At 37.9% G+C, this 18978-nt stretch overlaps 1 protein-coding gene across 1 annotated transcript in view; it reads left to right on the forward strand.

The window, feature by feature from the left end:
* Window positions 1–18978, forward strand: part of THSD7B (thrombospondin type 1 domain containing 7B) — an 808101-nt gene that overhangs the window by 702235 nt on the left and 86888 nt on the right. The window contains exons 16-17 of the mRNA XM_058548890.1: window positions 8204–8337; window positions 15832–15982. Coding sequence (XP_058404873.1) covers window positions 8204–8337; window positions 15832–15982 — 285 coding nt within the window. The remainder of the gene's footprint in view (window positions 1–8203; window positions 8338–15831; window positions 15983–18978) is intronic.

Consider the following 18978-nt stretch of genomic DNA (forward strand, 5'->3'; position numbering starts at 1 on the left):
GGCTTAAACTCCTTCTCCTTCCTTTCTTGATAAACCTCAGATGGTTCCATGTTCCTTTCTGATTTCCTTACCCTTAGGACATCTGGTGCCAAGAACCATCTGTTCATCTCTGCTTTACCAGTGCCTCATTCCTATAACTTGTAAAACTTTTGTTACCTGCCAGAAGGCAAAATAGTCTCCATTTCAGACTCTCTTTTCTATTGCAACAGAAAAAGAAAGCTTTCCGTTCTCACTTGATTTCTGGTGGTCATATTCTGGAACCCAGACTCGCTCTGTCTGTCTGTCTGTCTGTATCTATCTATGTATCTATCTATCTATCTAATCTTTGCACCAGACTCGGACAAAGTGTTTTTTCTCTGGTCAGGTTTCCATGGTGCAATCTAACTTTCTCCGAGACATATACCTCTTTTTTAAAATAGTTTAAAATTTTATTGTGGTGAGAGCACTTAACAGGAGATCTACCCTCTTAACAGATCTTTAAGGGTTTAATACTGTATTTGTTATCCACAGGCACAGTGTTATACAGCAGATCTCTAGAACTTATTCATCTTTCATAACTGAAATTTTCTACCCATTGATTAGCATCTCTCCATTTTCCCCTCCCTCAGTCCCTGACAACCACCCTTCTATTCTTTGCTTCATGAGTTTGACTGTTTGAGATACTTCATATAAGTGGTTTCATGCAGTATTTCTCCTTCTGTGATTGGCTTATTTCACATAATATTCTCAAGGTTCATCCATAACCTCCTTTCTAAAGAGCTATGAGTTCAGTTCTTCCAGAGTTTTCCAGAAGTATCAATCATAGGTTGGCATAGGATTGCTTTTTTTCACTTAAGCGTGACTGATAACTGCAGTCTGTTCTATGAAAATGCAAAATGCCACCATGACAATCGTCCCTGGCATGCTGTGAGCAATCTACAAAATCCCATCTGATTTCTTGCCATAACCCAGCACGGCAGTGGGTGTCATCTCCCAGGGTGTTGGAGCAGGCAGTCCAGACTTTGGAGTGAGTTTCCCTCTCGCATTCTATTTGTTATGATTGTTTACGTAGTGCTGCGGTACAGAATGTGGGCCTTATAGTTCAACTTGCCCCAAGTTGCCTATGTCAGTATGCTCCCTCAGTTCTGTAACACACACCAGGCACAGAGAGAGTCCAGTCAGGGCTCAGCTGTGCGTTTGTGTGTGTGTGTGTGTGTGTGTGTGTGTGTGTGTGTTAGTGCTTTACTGTAGAATATCATGCACTTTATAGGATCTACACAACAATAATTTTTGTTGCTGATTGTCCCTTACCATGCAGTTTACTTCAAGACCATAGTTTAGTTTCATAGTCACCTAAATGACACACAATAAGAAATGTAAATCTGCTATAGGGGAAATATAATAATATGCATTAAAAAAATCTAAGGCATTTCTAATGATTTGCATTATAAATCATCTAAACTACATCAGCACGGATATCTGGGCTTTAACCATGGCCTTTTAGATGAGGGCTTTGTGTCTCCCCTCTATTAAATACCCTCTGTATTTGGGCTGTGTGTGACATCTTTGAAGGAGGCAGGAAACATGGGGAAGGGGAGAAAGTACATGCATGGCTTGGGGCCATACTTATTCAGGCTCAGTACCCAGCCCCCCACCCCCACCTCCACCCCCACCCCACCCCCACTCCTGCCATGGGGAGGAAAATAGGACTATGTGGTTTACAGAAATGGCTTAGCTGTGCATGGATGTTGGTCTTGATCTTGATGACTCAGTGCTTAAAAGATCATCAGTGATATTCAGGCTGGAGGGAAGGGGTTAAGTGCTAGAGACCATTAGAAAATGAAAAGTAAGGAATCTGGAGTTTACAACTTCTCAGTGAAAGACATTCTTCAGTATTTACTTTTAGAAAAAGGCCTATTCTATACAACCTATCTTTTATCAAAATATAAACAGTAATGTGATTTTAGGGCGTAGCCTCCTTGTTAATCTATTTCTTCTTTCCTTTATATGTAAAGGCAGTGGTTCCCTGAGTTTTTGATATGAAGACCTTGTGCTCTTAGTCTGCCTGGATTGAGAAACTCTCTAGCAATTTCAAATTCATCAGTGCTTTCAAATGAAATGAAAACTTCATTAATCATAACATCACCTACATTCCTTTGACAAGTGGTGGTACAATGTGTTGGAGATTGTATTATTCATTGAGACTACAGACAAAGTTTGGTATGAGAATGTGTTCATGGCCCCTTGCAATAATGATACAGTTCTCAGGATCTGCACATCCAGCTCAGAAACCACTGTTCTTAGGAGTTGAGGAACTTAGCTACCACCATTATTATTCCGATAAACTTCCCATTGGCTTTAAAGTTCAACTTGTCAATAAATTTTGCAAATAAAGCTCATTTGTCATTATTAGGTTCATTTTTAGATTTTTTAATGTCAAAATTAAAAAGAAAACATATAATGCATACTTAAAACCAATGGTGAATCTCACAAACTAAGCTCAGGACATTCTGAAAAATTCTTTTCAGTTACTATGTAGCTAGAGAAGTACGTGAAAACGTCCTGGAAGAGGAGGGCAGTCAGGCCTCAGACTTGAACATCTGGGCTAAAACTGACAATTACCCATACCCCCGAATATGGATCACTGGACTCGAGATCTCCAGACAAATCTGACTCTGAATGCTGCCCTCTTGAGCAACACATAAGCACAAAATGAGAGACATAACGGTTTTTCCCACAGATACCAACTTAAAAACATTTATGGATTTTTTTTAACCCACAGTCTTTACACAAAGAATTGCAACCGTCTAAAAGACCTAGTCCTGCTCTTGCTTTAAGCATGGAAGTTAGTTTTCTGAGACACTTTTTGGATTTTTGAAATTGTGAAAGGAGACTCCATACCCGAATACTAGGGATGAGTTGCTTATGCAATATTTTTTCATTAAAAGTAATAGGCATCATCTACTATACAGACATCTTTGAAAATCCTTATCCTGGTTTTTCTTTTTCAGGAATTTATAAATATTAGCATTATCTTCATCCTTGAAAAGATGTTCTCAGAGCATGGTGATGTGCCCGAACAAGATAAATAGCCAGTGCCCGTGCGCTATTGGCATCACCAGAATGGGATTCTCAGATATTCTCAGTTTGAGTACCAACAGAGCCATTTATAAGCCATAAATGACTAACTAAGCTTCTTCAAATTTTAGTTATTTTTACCTGTAACTAGGGATCATACCAACCTCACCTAACTCAAATGCTTGTGATGATTGAGACCTGAAACATAAAATATCTTATATAAGCTGTAAGTTCTACACAACATTATTGTGGTATCATTGATGACCAGGGACTGTCAACGGGCACATTGTAAAGCATGTGGGTGCAGTTGTGTGAGGACTGAACTAGAGCATCGTGTATGTTACATTGTGTACAAACAGATATAAATACATGATTAACAAAAATGGAAGCAAAGGATGATCTGTGTAAATGTGATCCTTTCCAGTCAGTCAGAGAATTCATAATGGAGGAGAGCATAACTTCGTTGCTGATTGAATAAGAAAAGGGGCAGAATTTGGTAAGTTGAGGGAGGGTGTAGCCCAGAGGATACTTCTGAAAGAAAAGTGTGGGCCCTGGAGGAGGAAAGAGAGGAAGCATGGACAAGTGGAGAAGGGGTAGGAGGGAAGTTCTTTGAATTAAGGGATAAGGATCCTAGACCTGATCAGAGGCAAATTTGTATATCTTATGTTGAGGGCTCACAACATTTGGAGGAGAAGGGAACCCATTATGCTTTATTGATCTCACCACTTCTGGAGACCAGTTCCTCTCGCATTCCAATAGGACAGACCCTGCCTCTCACTTGCAAGAATCTTTGGTCCCAGATGGGCCTTTGAACTGATTTCCAAGTTCTACTAAGTAAGTGCCCAGTGTGGAGGTCCCAAGCCTGAAGATTTTACCTGAATCTTGACTGGCAGCTTCACTGGAGTAAAGAGTTATTGCTACAGAAAATTGGAGGCCATAAATTTTCCTTTTGTTTTTGTTTTATTGTGGTTCTTGTTGGATTGTTTGCTTTATTTGAGCTTTTGAACCCTAAGACTGATATGCAATAATGACATCCGCTGAGCCCCAATGAGACCCAGCTTCCAAATTTATGCCAGGGAAGTCAGTCTGTAGTTGGAGAGTGGTATCGGAAAACAATACTTAATTAAACTGATCAATTGCAATAAGCAGAGGCTTATTTAATAAATATTACAAGACTGACTCAATGAGTGAGTTTATGATATGACTCTGGAACTAGCAAAATTATAAAAACACAATTCCCCAATGAAGAAGTAATAAATAGGACTCATTACTAGGAGAATGAAATGTTACCTCTCTCAGAGGATTTAGATTTTTCAGTGGCATTTTTTAGCATCTATGGCCCTATTAAACTCTGTTATTTTCTTCCTAATTTGTGCCATTTAGAAATGATTTTCATTTAACTTTCCCATGGCTCATTTCTTTCCTTCAGAACATTTCCATATGATTCCCTGATAAAGTCCATGCTTTAACACATTTCCATTATAAAACTATAATAAGCACCAAGTAAACAGCAATATGAAATAGCCAGAACGTAAAAGACTGACAGGAGAAGAAATTGGACATCTGGGTAGTTAATTTTTGTTCTTGAATGCCTGCTGCCTTTTTGCCTCTTGTGGGTGTTTTTGATCCTCTAGGTAAGATTCCTTGCCTGATGGACAAGGACTCTAAAGAGACAATTCTCACAGTTCTTAAGGACAGCTTTCTTTCCCACAACAAAATCATCAAGCAGCACATTTTGATGACATAGTGATCGCTAGTCTTTTTTCTTTGTTTGTTTGGTTTTTTTTGGTGAGGAAGATTGGCCCTGAGCTAACATCTGTTGCCAATCTTCCTCTTTTTTTGCTTCAGGAAGATTAGCCCTGAGTTAACAACTGTGCCAGTCTTCCTCTATGTTGTATGTGGGTCACCACCACAGCATGGCTGACGAGTGGTGTAGGTCCACACCCGGGATCCGAACCTGCGAACCTGGACACCAAAGCGGAGCATGCTGAACTTAACCACTAAGCCACAGGGCTGGCCCCCAATGTGACTGCTATTCTTTACCAAAGCCCCATAATGGAAAGAAAAAGTTTTCATTTTTATTTCTTTTTTGTCCTTTGGGCTTTGTAAAATACCCCTGACATGTTCCATTTAGTAGACCTGTTTTCTCTAGAAAATTAAGTGAGGGCCATTTAGCAACCTGAGCCTCTTCAAAAATTAGTTTCAATTCAACAAATACTTATTGAGCATCAGACCCCCCCATCCCCCATGTCTTGTGAAACACAAACATCATGGAAACTTAGTCCCTGTCTGCCTAAGACTCACAATTTTTTTCAAGTAGTCACGTGAACAATTCTCATAGTCCGGATCTGGCTTTGGTTACGTCCGGAAGCATATTTAGGTGTGGAAAGTGCAGATTGTGTTTCTGTGAGCGTATTGTCTCAGTATTATTTAAGGTACAAAATACAATCACGTGTCACTTAATGACAGGGATATGTTCTGAGAAATACGTTGTTAGGTGATTTTCTCGTGCAAATATCATAGAGTGTACTTACACAAACCTCAATGGTGTAGTCTACTACACACCTAGTCTATACGGTGCTAATCTTGTGAGATCATCGTCGCGTATGTAGTCTGTCATTGACGGAAATGTCATGCGATACATGACTGTAGTCATGGTCATTAAGACTAAGGTGGGAAAAAGAGCTCAAGTAGTATGAGAGAACAGGAGACATGTGGAGGAGTCAAGATGATGACTTTATCGAATGTGTTTGCTCCCCCAGCAACCCACAGCGTGGCGCTAACCACCACCGCTGTCCAAGCTCTGTATGTGTGCACCCTGATGTGATAAGCTGGTTACAAGTCTGCTTAAAACTGAGACTGTCACTGAGTAACAAAGACGTGCCAGCTGGAGTCATGGGAAAAACCTTGTGGAAGTGGTGGGATTTACTTGGGCTTTGGAGGAAGAGCAGGGGTTTGTCAGCTAGAAGTGACAGCATAAGCAATATTAAAATGGCAGACACATACAGGGGGAAAAAATCAAGTAAATCCATGTGTCTGGAGAATCTTCTTTAAGAGGTGCTGTTTTTTTACACCATTAGTCAAGAAGGTGGGTCAATGTCTTCCTACATAGACCTGCTCCCTGTCTTCTAATAGCTTATCACTGAGGTTAGCTACTCTGCTACAGGTGTAGATCTCTGCAGCCATAAAGAGTAAAAATAGTAAACCGATATATGGCCAGCCATTCAAATGTGTGTCTCAGCAGTACATGCAACTAAACAGATTTTCATTTTCCATCTGACCTTGGGGCTTTATATGGGAGGGAGGGTGGATATGTAAGCTCTGCTTGGTATTGACAGCTTTAAAAAAAAATCTGTGCATCTCAGAAAGGATATCCCATCCATTTACTCTCAGATTCATGTGTGAGGTGTGGGAAAAATTACTTTTTAATTAATTTTTTATCCACCTCCTGTTAGTGCAAAGTGCTTTGGCAGACTTTCTTGTATTTCATATGAAAGGCAAAAAGCTTTCTTTAAATTGTCTAATACATATTAAAGAGTTTATGGAACAAACCCATAAATTCAATGAAAGCTTCATTTCCATGATGCCATTGGGTTGGCTAAACTCTTAGCTGTCATCAGCTCATTTTCCTGGTGTCTGTTCCGTTGGGGTCATGTCTTTCCATTTGTATAGATTTTTCTCTAACCTCTACTCTCCTGTATGTTTTTTGGAAAGACTTTTCTCCTTTACAAGTTATTACCTCCCGGATTCTAATGTAGGTACTGCTTCTGACCCTTTCATTCTATCTTGTCAGCATTCACAGCATGAAATGTGATGCTTTTATTACTTAATTCCTTACTTTCCTCACACCCATTTCCACTTCTATTTTCCCATCTCCTTTCATTTTGCCCTCACATATTTTTCACTTGGTGATTTCCCTTATCCTTGTGCACTCTACATGAGAGCGCCAAATAGAACCCCACAGTTAAAAGTAGTTTCTGACATTATTTGCAATTCTTAAGATGTAGTCTCACAAATAACCTTTTCTCATCTGATTTCCATCTAACATGCTGACAGTGCTCCAATCTTGTTTTTTGGTTATCCTGTTACATAGTGCTTTCCCTTGCATTTAGTGGGAACTTGAAAGTATTGGTTCTGTTTGGATAGCACTGCCTAGTCATCATTTACAATTTTATGGAATTAGAAAGGCAGGGGGAGGAAAGAGCTTAAATTCTTATTTGAAAGGAAAACCATTAATTAACTATTTTGGCAATAAGTTGAACAACTCTTCATCAGCATGCTATACTAGAGCCATCCTTGTGATCTAGAGTAACATACACACAACGGAGCAGTTTTTTCTTACAAGGGAGAGTGCTACGCTACGCTCCTTGTTGAAGAGTCATGCATTTTAAATTCAGCCTCAAAGAGGCAGACAAACTCATTTGACTACTCATTGGGATACAATTTCAGGAAAAAATCATCACAAACAAATGCACAGGAAGTAACCTAAGAATGCATTTACTGTATTCATTGTTTATACCATAAATTTGTAAGTATTCATAGTCAGTAATCATGCACAGCCTCTAACAGTTTAGCAGTTGTTTGTCTTGCTATGCTCTGAAAACATCCTACGGATAGCTAAATTCATATGAAGCCACATATGATTGCCTGTTAGCATTGATCATTTAGGGGCATAAAAAGAAATTTCCGGTGCAAATAGTACCACTTTTCTCATGCATTCTAAGAACTTCTTATATTCAAGAGTAAATTTTCCTTACATATATTTGTATCAATTGATATCTTAAAGTACATCCGAGAATACGATATAATTGAGAGCTGGACCATCTAATAGATGCTGTGTGAGCTCTTTGAGGAAATGAAATGATAATGAAATTCCTATTATTGGTGGTAAGACATGACTGTCCTTCGTTCCCTTCTGTGAAGGCATATCATCATATTTTAGTTGATTTCCCCTGTAAGTTTCTTTAGGCAAGTCAGTAATTTCAGAAAAGGCAAATGTATCTTACTTTTTGGGAATGTAATTTGGCTGTTTGGGCCAGAGCATTGTTCTCAGTTTATGTTCAGCAGGCATTATTAAAAGATAGGCTATTTTCCCATAACTTGGATAGTTCCACATAATTTTTTTTTCCTTTCCTGTTCCTGACAGGTGCATGAGGCAGTCCCATGTTACAGTGAGTGCAATCAGTATTCCTGGGTTGTAGAACACTGGTCTCCATGCAAAATCCACAATGAGCTGAAGTCCCTGCCCTGTGGAGAAGGAACGCAATCTAGGAAAATCAGGTGTGTGGAAATGGAGACATTTGGGAAATGGGGCAGTGGAACTTACATATTTTAAAGGTGTTGCTTATCCAAGTACACTCTGATTTTCAAACCACATACTCTGGCTTTTGCTCGTCTTTAAGTATCCATGGCAGCATATGTGCCCTGAACTGCCATGTGTATAGTGGGATTCCCTCTGCAATGCAGCCACAGTCCTTACTGTTTTCTGCAAATGATTTCAGTGGGAAAGCCAACTGTGTGGAGCAGGCTGGCATCCTTCTACTGATTCATGGCCATCACTGTTAACAAAGTAGGAGATTTTGACTATATTGACATGTCTGTTTTTTGCTCTATGGTTAGCAGAGTTGATGGACATCATCTTCTAATTTTGGGTGTCAATATATTAAAAAGGTCAATTTAAACCCCCACTATTAGCCTTGGAAACTATAGCCTGAGAAAACTTACGAACAATAGCAACATATTTTCATATAAAAAGAGAACATCTCTGAAAGATTTTAGTGAATGCTGGGTTATTTACTGAGGGAGCTTGTTTAAAATTTTTCTTTTGTAAATACAGCAGTGATAACCAAAGAAACACTTGGCCTGAGTTCTTCAAAATGGTCTATTTAGAAATGATTTGGGAAGAAAAGCATAATTTCCTTACCATTATTGACGATAATGGCAATAAACGTTAGAGAGTGAACAAGCAAAAGCTAAAATATTAACGATAAACAATGATTAGCGTGTAAAATAAAGAGGAAAACATAGTAGTCAACTATTCAATTGCATGAGTATAGTGTATCATTTTGCCAGGTTTAGGAAGCTCCGTTTCAAATGGACAGACAGTGCCCAAATCGGATAACTTCCTACTGAGTTAACCGTTAGATTGAAGTCAGTTACCAAGGCAGAGCCTACTTATATGTTTTGATCATTATTCAACATCAGTGAACTTAATTTATTCAGTAAGTCAGTATATGCTCACCATATCTGAGACTTAGTCCCAATGTGCAAAATCACTGGAAGGCATGTTGGAAGAAATAGCTGTTGGCAAAATTGCAGAGGTGCTCCTCATCACCAACCCAAGTAAGTAGACAAATTGTCTTTCTTTCTCTCTGTTCTTTGCCCTTTCCCCTGGGGACTGGTGTGCTCAGGCTATCACAAACTTTGGGCTTCTACCTCTTTCTCACCAAAACCTGTATCTCCTGTGTCTTATTCTCTCATCGCTTTGAAAAATGACTCACCAATCTAGCTTATGAGGTAATATGTAAATGAGCTGTGGCATCTCTCATTCTCATCCCAGCCAGGCTTCTTAGCAGTATTAAAGCAAAATCTCAGGAGAGAAAGGAAAGCTCTAAGAGAATAAATTACTACTGACAGGATTGTGGCAGGTCGATTGAGGAAAAACACTTGAACAAAAGGGCCTTTAAGCCATACCTCTCAACTCAAACCTACAGAGCCTGATATAATAGAAATAACACAACTACCAAGTATCACTCTGTTATGGACTGAACTGTGCCCCCACAAATCTATGTGTTGAAGTCCTAACCCTAATACCTCAAAAGGTGGCTGTATTTGGAGAAAGGGTCTTTAAAGAGGTACTTAATGTTAAATGAGGTCACTGGGGTGGACCCTAATCCAATCTGAGTGGTGTCCTTAAAAGAACAGGAGATTAGGACACAAACACACACAGAGGAAAAGACCAGGTGAAGACACAGGGAGAACACAGCCATCTACAAGCCAAGGAAAGAGGCCTCAGAAGAAACAAGTTCTGCCAACTCCTTGATCTAAGACTTATGGCCTCTAGAATTGTGAGAAAATAAATTTCTGTTGTTTAAGCCACCCGGTTTGTGGCATTTTGTTATGGCAGCCCTAGGAAACAAATACATACCCACTGGGTTACATGCTTTATGCGTATGATCACATTTAAATATGTGATGCAGATTTTCCAAGCATCTTGCATTCCAAATTATTATTGACCTTAATTGGCTGCTGTTATAATGAATGAAAGAGCTTATCTGTTCTCTTTCTTAAAACCTCCAAACTGGAGGACATCTTCATGATTCATCCATGACTGCAATCATTTATTAATTGAAAAAATATTTATGAATATTTGCCTTCTATTCTCACTCACTGTTCTAGGGACTGGGGATTAAAAAAGTGAGCAAAAACGTTTCTGTCCTCAAAGAACTTACAAAATAAACACATAAATTAACACATAATGGAATGTCTTTGCTATGAAATACCAAGAAGAAAAATGAAATTGCGATGGAGTAATGGAGAATACTATTTTGGAGAGATTGGTCAGCAAAATATTTGGGGAGAGACCTGAATGAATGTAAAGATCTATAGAAAGAGAATTCCAGGGGGAGGGAGTGTCCAAAGCAGGAACCTTCTTGGCTTGTTAAGAAGATGTCCCATATGGCTGGTGCCAGTACTCAAATCATGTAGTCCTCTACAACAAAGTAAAAGGATATTATTCTAACTGCAACACGAGGCTATGAAAAGTTTGAGACAGAGGGAATGATATTCTCTTATTTACATCTGAAAAGGACCTTACTGGATGCAAAGAAGGTATTTTGGTATTTGGCATATAAGTAGCAGCAAGGATGAAGGTTTGAAGGCCATTGCAGAATTCCAGGTGAGAGAGATTGAGGGTCACATTGGGCTTAGGAATAGTGAAGGTGGTGAGCAGGTCACATTTGGAATATATTTGGAAGGTATAGACTACAGGATTTGCTTATCAAGTAATTATAGAATGTGGAAGAAAGAGAAGCATCAAAGATGACTACTGAGTTTTATAGCTTGAGAAATCATAGTAATGATGGTGGCATTTGTGGAGAAGAAGAATATCAGAAGTAGGTTTGAGAAATAAAATCAAACGTTAGCTTTTGAGCACATTAAATTTGAGATAATATTAGCCTTCCAACTGAAATATTACAGTCTTGAATTCAGAGAGAGATGGGATTGTATAAAGTTGGGCATCAGCAGCTTATGAATTTGATATATAAATAAGAAAAGACTTAAGAAATTGAGCCATGGGGAACTCCAACATTCGCAGATTAGAGCAAAGAGAAAGAAATCTACAAGTGAGACTGAGAAAGAGCCAGTGGAATAGGAGAGAAACCAAGACAATTGGAAGATAAACAAGAGAATTTTCAAGAAAGAGATAATAATCAATTGTTTCAAATGGTTCTGGGAGGTTACTAAGATGAGAATTGACCATTGAGTTTGGTAATGGAGAATCTGTTGATGATCATGATAAGAGATTTCTCTGTATGGTAATAAAAGTGTGATGAAAGTAAGTTCAAGAGGTAATAATGGAAGGAGAGGAGAGAAAGAAGTGGAGTTAGTGTAGGGGAGGAAGAACTATTCCTCTACCCTCTAAGTCCTTCTGGCTGGTCTAAGAAGTAAATTGACATAAGACAGAATAACTGGAGAAAATTTTAAAAAGTTTAACATATATATATGGGAGAAACACAAGAAATCTGAGTAACTTGCTAAAAGGGCCAAAGCCACCACCTTAAATACCATCTTCAGCTAAAGACAAAGGAGGATGTTGGGAGTAGTGGTTTGGGATTTCAAAGGGGAGGAAGGCAATTTACATGGAGATGGAAAAGCAAATGTTTGATAAACAAATGTTTGCTGGGCCATCTATAGACAATGTGACCCCGAGAGACAGAACTTGGATAAAAATGTGCTTAGCAAAGATCCTCCCAGAGTTATCTATGGTGATGGCGTGTCTTGGAACAGGCCTTTTATCTTGAATTCTTTTAGGCATTTAGGGGAAAGGTCAAAGTTTCTTTCAGAGTCTTTGTCCTTAAAAATAATCAAGCCAAAGAGACACATTTTGGGGTGGACAATTCTGATCTCCCACAAGAGCAAATGTAGACGTACTTTATTTAGAGTAGTTTTGTAATGAATTTAAGTAGAAATGAAGTAATGACTGAAGAGAGATGTGGCAAGGAAATTGATGACACAGGATATGTAGAGGGTAACTGCAAGAGTGTTTTCATTTGAACACTTTCAGTTTCAGTCTTTTTAAGTCTTTACTCTTGGGCTTGTCAGAACCCCAAGAAAAGTCTCTTCTTGAATCATGTGTGAAACAGATAATCCTAGCAGCCAGTATTTTGGGACCCCAATGAAAGAAGGCTGATGTGGTAGACAGAACGATGGCCCCCAAAGATGTCCATATTCTAATCTCTGAAATCTATGTATATGTTACCTTACATGGCAAAAGGGACTTCGCAGATGTGCTAAAGGTAAGGGTCTTGAGACAGAAAGATTTTCCTGGATTGTCTGGGTGGAACAATTCATTCAAAAAGGAGACAAGAGAGAAAGAGAGGAAATGTGACTACAGAACCAGCATAGAGAGATGCAAGGCTGCTGGCTTTGAAGATGGAGAAAAGGACCATGGCCCAAAGAATGTGGGTGGTCTCTAGAACCTGGAAAAGGTAAGGAAATGGATTCTCCTCTAGAGCCTTGAGGAAGGAATGCAGCTGTACCAAAGTGCTGAGTTAGCCTAGTGAGATCCATGTTGGATGTCTATACTACAGAATTGTAAGATAATAAATTAGCATTGTTTAAGCTACTCAGTTTCTGGTAGTTTTTTCACTATGTTAACTTTTACTTAATCCTTGTTTTCAGTAGGATGTACCCATCCTTAAGAGGAACATGTGTTGTTAAACCCAAAGTCCTTCTTTGTGACCTTCCCCAGATTAATAAACCTTCAAAAACCTGCAGTGGTAGAGGAGGGCCATCGCCTAGCTGTGTGGATTGGGGGAGGGGATCTGAGGACCTGGGTACTTCTTAAACATATTTTCAATAAATCCTCCACTTTTTCAGCCTCACTTTCATCCACGTTTCCAGAGGTACTTGGTGCCACAGATTCCCAGATATTTTATGTGTTCTGTGATATAAATGGAGTTACTTTGTTTTCTCTTGAAGGTTTAGTATTTAGTTTTCTTGGAGTGCTAAGGCAATTACCACTAGCTCATTTATTTTTGATTTATTGCCTTTGTCCTCTTCCATGTTCTTTATTCTTGTAGGGTAATGCCTTTCCCTCCCCCTTGGTGGGGTTTTTTTTTTTTTGGTAACAAATTCCTTTACTATTGTTTTTGTGGCATATTGAGAGTGAACAAAGACTAATGCATATGTTCAACTGGACACTATTTTTTTTTTTAAGATTTTATTTATTTATTTATTTTACCCCCAAAGCCCCAGTAGATAGTTGTATGTCATAGCTGCACATCCTTCCAGTTGCTCAACTGGACACTATTGATCAGAAGTCTTACCTCTTCTTTCTCAGTGAGATAATAAAAGGATATCAGCTGAAAGTGTGCAGGCAAGAAGGAAAGCAATCTCCAGCTTTTAAGTTTGTCCAGAGAAAGACATGTAAGACATCTCATGGTCCCTCCTTCCACTATTGACTATCACCACAGGAGAAACTAAAGTCCATAGATACCTGTATATCATGCCTCCCTACATTAGAAGGCATTACTCACATCTTCTTTCTACCATTCTCTGTTAATCTCCTTTATACAATGTATAGTTTTTCATTATTTAGCACCTCATAAGGCTTATTTTATTATGTACCTGGTGATAGACTTTGCAATTTTTTTAATTTTTTAAAATTTTTTTTAAAAAATTTTATTTTTTTGTAAAATGAACTCCTAATATGTAGGATAATTCATTCCAGCATAGAATGATTTGGGGAGCACCGAAAGCTCTCCAGGCGTCCATCTTAAAATGCTTACTTCTTGGCTGTGGCATTGTGTGTGAGATTACTGGATCAGCAAATGGCACCACTTATCTCATCATCATTGTCATTTTCACCTTCACTTTGATCATTATCACTAGAAGAAAAGATTCATAACAATAGGGATCTTGTCTGTCTTTTTGTCAGTTCTGTACTGCAGCACCCAGACGAGGGCCTGGTGCATAGTAAGCCCTCAAAAATAATTAATGAATGAATCATTATTAACAAATAATTTTGTATCCCAACACCTAGCAAAAGAGGCTTGCACATAGCAACTCTTTATTAAACATTTTTTAGAAAATAATTTTAAAATAAACTTCTAATTGAAATATAATATAAATGCAGAGAAATGCCCACATCATAGGGATGCAGCTTGATGAATTTTCACAAGGTGAACACACCCATGTAAGCAGCCCAGAGCCCAAGAAACAGAATATTACCAGGAGTACCTAAGCCCTAATCGGTCAGTAACCATACCCCCAAGGGTAACCATTATGCTGACTTCTGACATTGTAGATGAGTGTTGCTTATTTCTTAACCTTATATAAATGGAATGATACAGTAGGTACTCTTGTGTCTAGCTTCTTTTGTTCAACATTGTATTTGTGAGCTTCACCCACATGTGCTTTCATGTGACAATAGTTCATGCATTCTCACCACTTTTTTATAGCATTTAATTTATGAATTTACCACAATATATTTATGTATTGTACTGTTAAATATTTTGACTATTTCTAGGTTGGTTGATTATGAATAGTGCTATTATGAACATTTTCAGTCAGTTTTTTTTGGTGTACGTTTGTATGCATTTCTTTTGCGTATGTAAATAGAAGTAGAATTGTTGGCTTACATAGTATGTGTATGCTTAGTTTTAGTAGACACTGCCAACTAGCTTTCCAAAGAGTTTATGATCCAAACAGCAGAGTAAGAGGAGTTACAATTGCTCCACTTTCTTGCCAACCCTTGATATTTTCCATGTTTTTTATTGAAGCCATTCTGGGGGGTATAGAGTGGTATAGCACTTTGGTTTTAATTTGATTGAATCAATAGCATGATTATTTATCTTACCTTTGCCAGCACTTGTCTCAAAGTCTGCCACAGAGTAGACCAAGCAACTGTAATATGTGCATCTATACTGTGTGTTCAATTGCTGCATGAAAATGCCTGCTCATTGCCCTTTGGTTTTTGATACCAAAATTCCTTACTGAAATGCAGAAAATACCTGAAAGAAAAACATGTTCAATTATTTTTCACATGACTTTACCATGAGCTTAAATGTGTTGGATAAGACTAGGGAAGTTTAGATGATATGAGATAGAAGTCTAGGGAAGGTCTCAGAGAGTCACAGGAACTATGGAGGCTCTAGCTATTACAAAGTGATGGATTCGTTCAGAGAAGGAGAGCCTTCAAGATTTGTTAGAATAAAGAGAAAATTCACTTCATGCTGGACCTGAGTAACAATATTATAGGTCTCTTTAGGTGGAGAATTCCTCAAGGATGACAATTTTCTCTCCTGCTTTGTCTTCCCGTTGTCTTCCCATTGTTCTCTCCTGCTCTGCTGAATAGAGGGTTCTGCACTGAGTTATCACTCCACAGGGCTGACTGGCTAAAGAGGGGATTTTTTTTCTCCTGGTTTTTCTGCTGGTCTTATTTTATGTTTAACTATTGTTGAGGGGTAAGTAGCTACGATACTATAACTATTTTAAATTGACTCTTCACTGTCTTAAGTAATCAAACTATCTTATGATCTTGCCTTATAGATGTATGAATGCTGCTGATAGTGAAAGTGGAATAGTGGATAACAGCCTCTGCAACCAGGATGAAATTCCTCCAGAAACCCAATCCTGCTCTCTTCTGTGTCCCAATGAATGTGTCATGTCCGAGTGGGGACCTTGGAGCAGATGCCCACAGGTAATTTCTCTTCCCTTGACAATGCCCTAGTCTCCAGTTCTGCCTTCCCTGTTGTTCTGTATAAATTCACAATGCTACTCCAAAGCATTATTCTAGTAACATGGGAAAATAATTTTGCCTAAGAAAACAGAAGAAAAAGAACTTCAGCTAGCAAGACTGAGCAATTTAAAATGCCAAGGCTTCTCTTAAGGCCTTTATCATGTGACCATGAACAAGGAAAATGAGCCTATAATGATTACACTAGGATTCGAACGCACACCCATTGTTAGAGGGGTCTTCTTTAGTACCAAAATGATTCTCATTATAATCTCTTGGTTCTGTTCCATTTTTATCCTGGCAGAATCAGTTATATCTCAGTAGCTCAACTCCACTGTGTAATTTACCTTCTGTTAGTGATGATCTGTTTTTGCCTTTTGCTGTTTTCCCAAAGATGAGGTGTTGTTTTGCCATGTTCTTCTTCCAAAGCTGTCAAAAAACCTTTTTTAAAGTCTAAAGTATTTGTCTTTATTTTTCTTCTCTTTTAAAAAATGGAAACATAACAGGAGTATGGCAAAATATTCTTCAAGAAACGTGATTTAACTTAATATTCTCGGATGATAAATTCTAATTTTAGACGAGTATTTGTGCCTAAAAAGCTAAAACAACAAACGAGGATAAGGAACATGTTAAATGGCTCCAAAGATTAGGCAAGGAAGAATTAGGATACTTCGAATTCAAGGATAACATTGACAATTTTTGGAAAGATTGTGTAAAATCTTTGTATGGAAATGGACAATATTTTTGAAATCAGTTAATATCGTGTATTTGCAGTTTTTAATTACGGATTCCTTATTACTTATTGCAAACTTATCATTGACGTTTCTATAATTCTATTCTTGAAAGAGCTTTCTCTTTGTTATTCTTTTTTATTTGTTGAGTTGTTCTTTGGGAGTAGGACAAAACAATATTAAGATGAAGAGCTATCAATAAGGGGGAATTTGTAGGAATGGAATGCTTTCCCTACTTAGTCATTTATTTTGTGTGTAACTTGAATATAATGCCAGTTAACATTTATTGAGAACTTACTGTATACAAGGCACTTGTAAAAATTATTTATTTTTTTATAAATAATTTTTTATATAATCCCTTTATTCCTTGCGCCAATCCTACTAAGTACATCCTATTATCAGTCCCATTGTATAGATGAAGAAACTGATTCTCAGAAAAGCTAAGTAGCTTGCACAAAGTTCCACACTGAATAAGTGATGGAGCTGGGAGTGAACCTTATTCTGTCTGATGAAGCCAGAGCCTTTGCTGTTACATCCGTGGCTCACTTGTCTTTGAAGAATTAAGGTAGATTTAGACTCAATACTTCTCTTTTTTTTTTTGGTTTTTTGCTGAGGAAGGTTCACCCTGAGTTAATATCTGTGCCAGTCTTCCTCTATGTTGTATGTGGGTCGCCACCACAGCATGGCTGACAAGTAGTATAGGTCTGCGCCCAGGATCCAAACTCACGAACCAAGGCCACCGAAGTGGAGTTCACAGAGCTTAACCACTAGGCCACAGGGCTGGCCCCAATACTTCCCTTTCTGTAAGATGCAACATTTATTTTAAAAACAAAGCAAGTTATTTTAGCTGACTGTATGATTATTTCATGACTAACTACATATATTCACACTTTAGAAAGTGTGGTAGCATATACTTTTTATTAATCAACTTGCAGAAGAAGTAGCAACCTGAAGAAGTTTAATTAAATGTAGAGGTCGTGATCTTCCTCACTTCTTTTTTCTAATTTTCTCACAGACGACTCCATTAAGCTGTAATCACTTTCCAATGAAAACGTTGCCCTCTTAAGTCAAGATATCTGGCCCCTGAGCTAAAATGTTTGTTGTAGGAGCATTTTATACAATGTTGTGATGGCCTGGCATCCTGTGTTTTTTTCCTTCGGTTTCTAAGAGGCAATTTTCTCTAAGGTTTACTTTCTTGAAGATAATGACTCTATTTTTGAAGTGTTTAGAAATTGGAGATAGAAAAAATATTTCAACCTCCTTTCTTGTGTCTAGAAGATGACAGACAGTTACTCGCTTGTCAGCATGAGGTGAGAGTGTTGTTCCTTCAACTGCTTATGTACCTTCAAGTTTCATAATAATAATAATAGCTATGACAACAACAATAACTTGCACTGAGCACATCTTATGTAACCAGCACTGCTGGAGTTTCATAACAACACTATGCTATGATGTTAGACACTTGCTGATAGTAACTCAAGTCTGTTTGACCACAATGGCCTTGTTCTTTCTCAGATGCCACGCTACTCTAAAATGTAAATAAAGACTGTAAAATGGGGAAAAAAATGGTAATCAGGGCTCACACCTGATTATTTTCTCTATTTCTAGATATGTTGCATAATTTTAATAAATTGCATCATCTTATCATAATGCACCAACGTCATAGGTGCTTAAGCGTTACTTGACGATGATCATGATCATGATTATAGCAGAGTTAGCAAGCTGGATCTTTGCGCCTGAAGTTTAGTTAGCACTTTAATGTGCAGTTTCTGTGAAAAAGAAAACAATGATTGTATAATTTTTCTCTATACCATGTGCTGATTCGCAGATTCTAAATATTGGCCATTAATTTACCAAATTCTCCTTAGCTAGTCGGTAGTGTGACACATGTTAATGAAACCAATTCACTGTGGGGTTTTTTTTCTTCTCCTCCCCCTCCCCCTCCTCCTCTTCCAGCTCTTTAGAGCCAAACACATAAACAAACAAAAAACAAAACAAAAAACAAGCTCCAAAGAAACCCTCAGAATATTTCTGAGAGAAAAATATAATTCTTTTGTATATCCAAAAATACTCTGAAATTTATACTTTGTTTTAGCTGTAAAAACTATATGTAATATGAAATAAGCTTAACATGTTTTTAAACATGACAAACAAGTAGATTTGCCAGTTAAGTAAAAGAAACTTAGCAAAACGAATTAATTAGTTAAAACTTTTCTTGAATTCCTAGTA

This window comes from Diceros bicornis, chromosome 10 (genome assembly GCF_020826845.1).
Source record: "Diceros bicornis minor isolate mBicDic1 chromosome 10, mDicBic1.mat.cur, whole genome shotgun sequence".
Taxonomy (NCBI): Eukaryota; Metazoa; Chordata; class Mammalia; order Perissodactyla; family Rhinocerotidae; genus Diceros; species Diceros bicornis.